We start from the raw sequence: 10,944 nt of genomic DNA on the forward strand, positions 1-10,944 counted from the left end.
CATTGTTGACTCACTATCCTTATCAGAGAAAATAACTGGACCGACAAATTAGCATTATATATATATTTACATACAATTTAACTCTTCATACTAACTTGTTAGGCTTACAAAAGAAATAACTTGCATAAACACTAAATAAAAACCTAATGAATCAATAGAGAATTAACATATTTGCATGTCATTCACCTACATTAATCTGTAATGAAAACTCAAGACAAGCATTTGAAATTTAAATCAACAAACCCAGATACATTGGCCTTTTCAACTAGGTCAATGTGGAAACACAGAACACACAACTACCTGTTTTGCATCAAGTTTGACAGAAAAAAGGGAGGGGAAGAAGGCGGGGAAAACAGTCATTTTAGATGTCATGACAACAGTGTTCCTGTTTCAGTCACAGAACGTGAGTGTGCAGCACTGAAAAAAGAAAGTTGTGCTTCTATTAAATATTTTCTGACATTCAAGAGGCAATTTCTAAAGAATTAAAAAAACAAAAGCTAGGAAACATAGTGTACATTTGTACACTGCCCACAAGGTTTAAAAATGAATGCAAATGGGAAAAAAAAAAAAAACTTTTAAAACTTTTTATTTTCTACACAGAAACAGATTCTGCATCTGCAAAACATCTTTTGTACTTCATCAGTTCCAGTGAAGTTCTTGTGAATGAAGCAAATTACATGTTAATTAAATTAGGTATTTCCTTTTCCCCCCTCCAGTAAAAACACAAAAAGGGAATTTTTTTTTGAGAAAAAGGCCTTGGATTCCAGGCCATATAAATGGGATCATTTGCAACAATGCGTTAAGTGTTGATTCCTTTCCATCATCAACTTGAAGCTCTCAGCTTTCAGGCAAACAGGTGTCCCAAAAAGTCAGGCTGCCTAATTGTGTTTATCACAGAACCCCTTTACCCCTTGCAGCCACTAATGGTTGGTTCATTCTCTTCTCTGGTTGCACCAACATATCTGCTGATAAAGTCCATCTGCTGCAAAGTCACTGGTATTCATCCTTATTCAGAGCCCCACGCAAGCCTTAAATATGGATCCTCATACATTTATTTTCACTTCATTATACAAAGGAGAAACCCGAAATTTCGTTCTGGGGGCTTCGAACTGTAACTTAACCCCCCCCCCCCAACTTACTGTATGCATGAGCTATGGCAGAAAGACTAGCTTCTCACTCCATGTAGTCAAAGTCTTCAGGGATCCCAAAGGCTTTATTAATGCGACTGTCGTCAAAGGCAAACTTCTTCTTTGTCCAAGACTTGATGGCAAAAATATTATCTAGAAACAGAAATGAAAGTCTTTATGCAATGAGCTTAAATGTGTTATGAAATACTATAGCACAATCAGTCTAGGATAACGAGAATATTCTCGGACTCAATAGTAATAACAGACTGAATCGTTATAATGGTGATACATTTACCTAGACAGTATAGTTTGAGAATACCAAAGTTGCCAAAGTACAAATATGAACATTTTCAATAGATCCATAATTATGATTTCTGTATTTCAATTTGCTTCAGACCATATGCAGTTAAAAAGTAAGCAATTTACTGTTTCAGATATCCATGTGAATGTCTTTGCATGGGTGTGTCTCCGCGTAACAAGGCCACAGGTTAAAGTCACTTATCACTTTTTAAAAAAAAAAAAAAAAAAAAAAAAAAAAAGGTCTCAAGCTTTCTCAGAATAAGCTGAACCCACAGGCACTTTAATGCATTTAACAGGGTTGTTACTTCAGCCTGCAGGTGTCTACTGGGACCTGCTAGACTGGACTACTGTTTTCATGCAATGAAATAACCCCAGCTATGTGACATCAATAGCAGTGCATGGATGTTGTGTGTATAATAAAAAAAAAAAAAAAAAAGATACAGAGGTAATACAAAGATGCAATCCCCTTTGCCACTAAGCATACAAAAGTCGCCTTATAGCATATCCATTGAAAATATGGCTGACTTCTGTTTTGATCTCCCATTTAACTGGGGAACATAATATTCAGTAGAGCAAGTCGTAGCTCAGTTGATTAGGTATTGTCCACCACAAATGAGGGAAGTATAAGTCATGGAAACGGCTATGAAATGAAATTAGAATAATTTATAATTTATGAAGTAAAGCAAAAATGTACCACCTAAAACTGACAATGTGACTTTGTCAACCATTTACAAGACATATCAAAAACAGCACAGGCCTTGCTTGTTACCATGGTCCCCAAAGGTCAACTATCCCTAAGGTTGCCACTCAGAGAACCCATGTCTAAATTATGGACACAAAGTGTCATTAAAGCTAGCACTTGGGGAATTTTGGAGTGCTGTAAAGAGTAATCAGTCCAGCAGCAGTCAGTTCTTTTTTTACAGAATGTTTAGAAGTGACGTTGTGCAATAACTGTGGGAGATTGACCCAATCAACTATTTTAATAATGATTTTGATTGGTATCTCTTATTGTAAGATTTTTTGGGGGGAGAGGTATTTTGCCTTTATAGGACAGTAGGTCGATGAGAGTCGGACAGCAAACATGGGGAGATAGAGAGCTGATATTTTACTTGGAAAAAAAAAATAAAAATAAAAATCTGACTGAAAATAACTACAGATCTGTTTTGCATCAAATACTTGATTAACTAATTGCTTCCAGACTTAATACATGTACAAATATTAAAAAGAGGTCGACTCACCTGTCCATCTGGAAACAGCTTCTTTTGCTACAACATTTGACTTTCCTACAAAACAAAATGTATACGTGTATTAATACAGTATGTTTGCATTGTGTGAATGCACATTATGACAACACGAAGACACCTGTGGAACAAAAACATTTCAAAAGATTACCACTACAGTCATGAGTTGTACTCAGTTTCACTGTTAACAGACTCAGAAGTGTTATGTTACAGATGAGAAAAACAGAACATCGTCTGTTTTGTGTTGCAAATCGATACAATAGGGCACATTTGCAAAGATTTGTTTTTGCAAATGTGTCACAAAACACATGACAGAAAACATGCTAGTGACAGAAACATAAATGAAGGTCTGCAGCATAGTGGAGGAAAGTATGGTCAGTGATATGTGCTGGTTGGATAGCTTCAACCATACTGTATAAACAAGTGGCATACTATTAAATTAAAGTGGACAGTTTAACCTAAACATCCCCTGCAGCCGTAGCTGGAAAGGGCCCATCTGGAAAGCTAAAATGGAGCTGAACATGTGTCTAATTGAACAGCTTTCTATTTCTGAGTGACATATCTGTGAACCAATATAAATAAATCCTAAAAGAATAGCAGGTAACATCATTAAGTTGCTGGATGCCTGCAATAACTGCTTTACCATTTTACCGGTATTGTAAAACAGCCTTTTGTTGATTCCATGATAGACATCCACAGGCACTGATTTGGCAGCTGTAGTGGTGAGCTGCCTAAAATACAGCCAGTATAAGCTATTTGAGTTCTGGCTACATTTACAACAGGTTTGGCAGAATTTTCCCAAATCTGTCCTTCACAAAAATTAGAGTGAGCTGATCAGTACAAATGCTTAACGAAAATATCTGGTATTGGTCTTACATTGAAAGTAAATATTGCAGAAGCAACATGAAATGTGAACATTTCTCCGCACTCTCAATGAATGATTTTAGCATGAATTATATTACAATAACAAATTCCAGATAATTTCAAAAATTATTAATATGTCTGCGTACTTATGGTTTCACATCAGTATGCCTGAAAATAAGCCGCACTGTCAAATAGTACCATACTTGTAATGCAGTGCTGTGGCTTCTTTCAGCTCTTTGCCCTTTCCATGTTTGTGGGTTCTTACTGTTATTATACGAGCCTTTTGGTATCTATGGGTGTGGCAACCATTATGAAAAAATTTCAACAATGTCATCTGTCCACTCCACCACTTACACAGGTATTTTCAGAGGTAATTACAATGAACATGAACGTGCTTTAATATACCGTGTCTGATCGTGATGATCATAAGAAAAGCACCATTTATGCCCTTCACTAATGGTTTATATGTTTGAGGGTTTTTAATCCCACCTGTTCCCACAACAGCTTATTGGTATCTATGGGTGTGTCAACCATTGTCAAACATGCCCAGGGCACAGGACTTCTAAATGTAATCCAATATGCTATAATACATGCATAGATAATAGGGTAGATCTGGTTTCATATGAATAGAGAACAAGTTGATTCTTGAATGACCCTTTAGTACTGATGGACACAGCTTTTAGAGAAACCGCTAATTTCCTATAGTATATATAGTCTATAAAAGATAAACAACATCCAAGTTTTGTTTTGATACAAAATATAACTTTGAAGACTTAACATTTAATACTTTTGGTTTATTCTACTTACATGATTTAATTATTATATAAAAACTTAAAAACTGAACATTCCTGGCACTAAGCTAAAAATAAAAACTTTCTTTTATTAAAATTTTGAGTGTCTATCCTATAAATGACATGACAACATACAGTATAACATCACTCTGCTGTAACATGAATACAACACAGTAGAGTATTTCTAAAAGCCCAATAGCTGTGTGCATTTTATCACCATGCCACTGCAGTAAACACGTCTTGGTTGGTGGGCTTGTCTTGACTTTTATAAAAACTGTTAACTACATCACTCTGAGCTGAGCGGTCAGATGTTACAAGTTTATTTTCAAACTGCAATTAAAATTGCCATGCAAGTCTGAAGACCAGATAAAAGCTGCATCTGTTTCAGCAGGAAGACTCACGCTGTTCACACTTACTTGTCTTGAATCAACATATAGCCATTCTGTGGTTCAAGCTGACAGTTTATGATTGACATAACTGTGCATCACGGATAACCACTCTCACTTCCCTTTTCACATTTAACAGCGACCCTGCTGCTAAATATATTTGTTCTCTGCAGTGCATTTAGAGAAGAGGACTACAGTGACACATACCTGCACGTCAAAATCCTGTCCCAAACCTGTTGTACTTTACACACATTATGAATATGGGGGGGCATAGGAGTAAAGAAAACATATGCATTCGCAGTCATATTACATACCAATGTGGTTCCATGTGTACCTGTTTACACTGAACTCTTTAGTGCATTCCAATGCATTTACACCTTATTTAGAGCTGTCTGAACATCTAAGATAGTATTCAGTGAAATGTGCCAGGAAAAACCTAAGGATGCTGCAAAACATGAGTAGGATATTCTGCCAGGTGGTCAAGTTCATAGCAGCACTGCTTATTGGTGGGTTTTTGGGAGACAATTTACATTAATGTACCTTTGTTGAATCATTAATATTAATATTATTTTCTGTCAACTGTACTTTATCAGCACAATATTTGACAATTTGTGGAAGGCCACATTTTCATCTACAGCAGCTCAATGTAAAAGCTTGTCATATGAAATTATCAACTATTGACTCAACCTTGCAAAACCAAACAATAAATCACAGGATAAGCTCTTGTACAGCACATTTAGTCCTGCTTTGGTCTTGGAGTGTTCTATAAATAGGCGTGTGAGAAATGACACACTCCATACACTCAGTCAGAAACTAAACGTAAACCTCTTTATAAGGACATGAAATCAGCATATCGGCCCGTTTGTTATAAACCAGATCTAATTCAGTGAGATTTCAGTGTAGTGCCATACAACATCATGATCTCAAAACTGATGAGAACTACATGACCTAAGTTATTTGGACATTTAAGTTTCACAAAGGAAGTTTATTTTACAACTACCATCCTGAACTGTGTCAAGTTTTACTGGGGGTTAGATTTTTCTAGTCAGTTACTGTAGTTGATTTTACTGATGCTGAAACTTCTTGAAAAACTAGTCAGGTTGCATCTGTACTCACTCATCTCCTTGACGACTTCTGGATCACATTCTCTGTATTTCTCCAACTCAGCCTGCAGCTGAGCTCGCTCCTCCCTCAGAGCCTGAAGCTCCGTCATCAGAGACTGTCTCTCCTTCTGCCATATAGACACAGGCCATTTTTGTGAGGTTTATTGAGGATTAATCTCTTTATTTTATTCACTTTGTTAAAAATAGTTACATCTTTCATGTAAGGAAGGGAAATGTCAAAATCTTCTTACTGTATCTTGACGTCCTACTTTCGCCTGTTCGACTGCTTTCTGTAGTGACACTTGCCGCTGCTTTGCTTCAGAAATCTTTAAAGTAAAGTAAAACAATCATCAGTCATACTGTCATTAGATTTAAGCTATACAAGCAAATGCATTCTGCGAATACATTCATTTCTTTCAGCAAATAAATATTGATAATGTAATATGTAGTGGTGTATTGATGTATTGCCTTTCACAGAAGTATTGATGTTTTCAGCACTTTCTTTTGACTGCTATGATTACAGCCTTCACAATGGAATGGAAAAACACTGCTGACCAGTGCATTAGAGACTACTCTCATCAGCAGTATTAGCTAATTACAGTTCTGTTAAAGCTATAAATAATTTGTACCACAACCAAATCCGTAGTTTAGTCCTAATATTAAGCACACACACTTACATTGTTGTCTTAGATGACTGTATTTAAATACTCAATATAACTTCTCAACAGTTATTCTAATGATTAAATTATGTGGTATCTCAGTAAGGATTGGATACTGTCCTGCTTATGAAACAACCAAACAGCTTTATACACTGACACTAACATTTAACTTCTGTCCCAGAAATCTAGTGGCCAGTGTTCTCTGAGGAATCACCACCCTCACGCCATCTGTGCGCCATGCAACACGAGAGGTAGGTGGGTCACCTCATATCATGTGAAACTCCAAGTCACACAGTTTAACTTTCAGTAAGTAAATGGAACATGAAAGATCCATTTTATAACACACACACACACACACTCTCTTTTTGTGCAGCAGTTTTTCTGTTAACAGTCCACTTTTACTTCCCTGTTCTTTTAGCTTAAGTGTTTTCAGATTGTGCTCATCACAGACTGCATTTATTTAATGCAGTGTCAGAATATAGTGAGAAGAAAACTTTTTTGGCAAATTACAGGAATTTTCCAATATATTGTCTGTATGTGGTGTGTTGTTCTGCTTCTTCATGTTATGTTTAGTAACGTGCATCTTTAGGAATACAAGGTTACTGGAATCAGACTAAAACTTAAGAGGCGCACCTGTTTTTGCAGTTCCTCCTGTTTGTGCTTGCGAGTGTGTAAGGCCTTGCTGGGGAAGGACCAGTAGTAGTTGGATGTGCCCACTCTTTCACAGTCCACCATGTTATCATCCACCAGGCTCTGCAGCACTTCCTTCACAGTCATGGGAGCTTAAAGCAGCAAAGAGAGGAAAGGACACTTTCCAAGTCTACAAGCCTTTAAAAAACAAACAAACAAACGAAAACACAAACACTGCATTCCCTGACAACATGATGCTAAATGCTGATTTGATTTGTGAACAACGAACTCACCATGGCGATGTATATTAAGTATAACATTATAATGTACTGAGAATTTAAGAAATACAAATAAGCATCATCTCTTACATTTATTTGTAGCAAGGCTTACCACTCATGTTCAAAGCCTAAACCCACACATCTGCAGCCTATCTGGCTGTTTTGTACTTATCTGTGAGAACACTGCATGAGAGGATGTTTTAAAGCAGAGATGCATCTTGAACAGTGGTGAAATGTGATACTCCCACACACTTGGTCTATTGTGAAACTGAAAGAGTTAATCTGTTGTGATAAGTGGCTGAGCTGTACTAACTCCTGAAAGGATGTTGAAAGATAGCACAAATTTAAAAAAAATAATTAAAATGAAAAACACTATGGATGGATTAACCAAGATGTTATATACTTAAAGCATGTAACAGCTGTGTTTTCCCATCATTTGACTTTTCTGTCCATGTGATTCAAATACACCACCCAGTTCTTTCATTTCTCAACTTCAAACTATTCTGCCTTTTAAACTGAGATCACTTTCTTGACCTCTTCTCTTCCATTTTTCCCCTTCTACAGGAACATGTACCCACAATGCTGCTGTTGTTGTTGTTGTTGCCCCTTCACTCAGTAACTACATTAGTAACGGGGGTCAGAAACATGTGCTTTTAATCACAACAACAAGATTCAGTTTCATCAGATTGTTTTGTCCACTTGAATAACAAAATCTCTCCTCAGTTCACCCGCAGAGACATGGTTCTGTTCCTCCTCAGGGTGAGACCTTTACAAGCTTGTATTTTTACACATTTTCCCTGGCTACTCATAATGTAAGACTGTGTGTTTACACAGACTGAAAATGTTTCATTTTAAAACCAAAAGCTTTACTCTGCACTGAGATTACTGCAATGGATAGGTCTTGCTCTATTTGTACAGACTCAATACAGTTAAGTTGGCAACAGTCCTGGTTGCCATGGAAATTTTGCAGGCACATCACGTTTTGAAGGAAGCATGAGGGTGCAATGACTGTTGTAAGACTGTACCGCAGTGGTAAGCAAGTAGCAACTTGTGGCCCAAATTTGGGTGTCCGACAGCAACTTTCAGCAGCAGACAGAGAGAAACTAGACAAACTGATTAAAAAGAGCTTACTTCTGCTCTGGGTTGCTCTCTGGACTCAACAGAGGAGTTTGGGAATAAGACAATGAGGCTCAAACTGTCAGCCATCACAAACAACAACTTCCACCCCCTACAGGACACTGCACACCTTATTTTATTCTCACAGTTACTTTATTATTACAGTTGTTATTTTTCATACTTGCTTTTACTATTTTTATTGTAACTTTTTGACTGCTCCTCTAACACCTTGATTTCCCTGCCAGTGTAAAAAATATGGTCTCATCTAATTAATGGGCACTTGCCCTCAAGTACATTTGTAAGTAAAATGTTTACACTTTAAAGAAAGAAAACACTCTAGATATATTGGGCTGAGACTCCACTGCCCTCATAAAATAAACTTGTCTATGAACCTAATGAGATACCCCATTGTATGACCCAAAGAAGAAAACTAATGGTATTTTTCTTTAAAGACAATAATTGGTATTTATGCATGTTTTTCCAAGTTTTGTTTTAACCCATCATTATACTATAGCTCTGTTAGTAATTTTCTAAAACACAGTTTTATTAGATTATTGAAAGCTCTTAGCTAGTCTTGATAATGTTCATGCCTAGGTTTATAGGTCATATGTGTTATAATTTTCTATTTATTTCTATTATTCTGTTAGATGTGCTTACATTGCCAGATATTGTGTACAACAACCTTTATTAATCTCTTGTTTTTTCATTTATAGAGTTAGAAACTAGAGAAAGAAATGCTAAAATATGACCACATATTTACTTTACCAGCTAGCAAATGTAAACATTGGGGACTAGCTGGGCACATGTGGACAGAGCATTTAAAAATTCAGTATTAATGATGTTTCTTTGGTAAATTTGCTGATCATTACTCACCTATGCCCTTTGCCTTAGGGGCGATCTTCTCAATGTCTTTAAGCTGAAACACATCTTTCTAGAAAGAGAGTGGGAGAACATTTTATTAGAAAATTTATTATTTTTATCTAATCGTGCTACAGGTTTTTTTTTAAATTGTTTACCAAATGTCCCTAGTGTCACTCGCATATCTAGTCTTTAGTCTAACAACATTAAATCAATACTTTTTCAGACTGGTTTAATAACAGCATAACACTGGCCAAGCAGTTTTAATATAAATACAGCACAAAGTGCCTAATATTAATATGGGTTACCGATTCAAAGAAAATCTCCATCATCCGAGCTCTCTTCTCCTCCAAACTTAGTCCTTTCTTCTTTGACTGTAACAGAAGTTTTAATGTGACCAAATGGTAAAGGAATGACATGTTAGAGACAATAAAACAAGGCATGTAGGACTAAGGAAATCCCTATTACTTAGCCTGCACAAGGCACAAGACATATGATACCTCAGCACTTGGCAGCAGTCATTTTTCACGTAGATCAGTGTGTTGTTGTAACTTACAGCTTCCAGCCACCACTGGCAGCACAATAACAAACCCAATGGGCGGCATCTTGCATTTACGTTGCGCAACTTAAACAGTGACTACCTGAAATAATTATTTGTTGATGTCCAGAATCAAGGCTAACGTTAGCTAATAATATACAGCGGCACTTCAGTTGAAGAGTAGCTACAGCCTCAAAGAGTCTAAATCGTTTTAACTTGGTAACGTTGTTGACGGTGTTATTAGCAAACGTTTCGAGCTAAGATCAGTGTCTGGTTATAACCGGTTAGGGGTTTAATCATCTCATAACGCGACTGGTTAGGGCTAAACATGAGGTTTGACTCACATTAAGGTGGCGTTAGCTAACGTTAGCTAAGCTGAAACACATAAGGTTGCAGATTCGCTTCGCTAGGCAGCACCTATCGCCTGTAACGCACTATCAGATGTAGTTAAATGTAAAATAATGCTTACCATTTTGTAATGATGTTTGCACCCGCACCGGTCACTAACATAAGAGACTGAAGATTTCCAGTCGTGCGAAGGAAAACCTAAGATCTTCTTGTGTTTGTAATCGAAGTAAAATCAACGTTAGATGGGCCTGAATTTCCCGCGACAGGTTGTGACGTCCGTATGGGACCTTCACTGCTTCTCGTAAACTCTTTTTCTCTACGGGAAAAAAATACGTATCTAAAATTTTATTGTAAATAGGAGGCTTTAGTTTACTCATACAAATGCAACATAATTTTACCATTTTTTTAAACAAGCTATTTCTTTCTCTGCGGTCTTAGCCATTTTATAAATTATCAGTTTATAAATTATCAGTAAACGTCACGCGTTAATGTTATTAATATTTTCCTCGCTTTTGTCTTCATTATTTCCGATTGCACGGGAAGGCAGCATTCTGTAACAGGGAGGAGCGATGTCGCCCTCTAGTGGTTAAAATGAAATAGACTGTTCTCACACAGCTGAAACAACAAAGTCATTCTGGTCAAAAATATCTATTTCTTTCTTTCTGAATTATCAATTAGCTGATTAAAAGGCTATAAATCAGCAGA

General features: G+C 36.7%; 1 protein-coding gene across 2 annotated transcripts; it reads right to left on the minus strand.

Moving 5' to 3' along the window:
• Nucleotides 1-48: 48 nt before the first annotated feature.
• Nucleotides 49-10,507, minus strand: mnd1 (meiotic nuclear divisions 1 homolog (S. cerevisiae)). Of its 2 annotated transcripts, XM_026302612.1 has the most exons (9): nucleotides 10,361-10,507; nucleotides 9,662-9,727; nucleotides 9,369-9,426; nucleotides 7,105-7,253; nucleotides 6,064-6,138; nucleotides 5,826-5,940; nucleotides 2,666-2,710; nucleotides 1,140-1,280; nucleotides 49-417 (listed from the first exon to the last, which is right to left on the minus strand). In XM_026302612.1, exons 1-8 carry the CDS (start codon nucleotides 10,361-10,363, stop codon nucleotides 1,174-1,176), a joined length of 618 nt encoding a protein of 205 aa, XP_026158397.1. In that variant the 5' UTR covers nucleotides 10,364-10,507; the 3' UTR covers nucleotides 49-417; nucleotides 1,140-1,173. The 2 variants fall into 2 exon arrangements, with proteins under 2 accessions (XP_026158397.1, XP_026158396.1); XM_026302611.1 differs by lacking the exon at nucleotides 49-417 and having other exon boundaries at nucleotides 571-1,280.
• Nucleotides 10,508-10,944: the final 437 nt, after the last annotated feature.

The sequence above is a fragment of the Mastacembelus armatus genome, chromosome 1 (genome assembly GCF_900324485.2).
Source record: "Mastacembelus armatus chromosome 1, fMasArm1.2, whole genome shotgun sequence".
NCBI classification, from domain to species: Eukaryota; Metazoa; Chordata; class Actinopteri; order Synbranchiformes; family Mastacembelidae; genus Mastacembelus; species Mastacembelus armatus.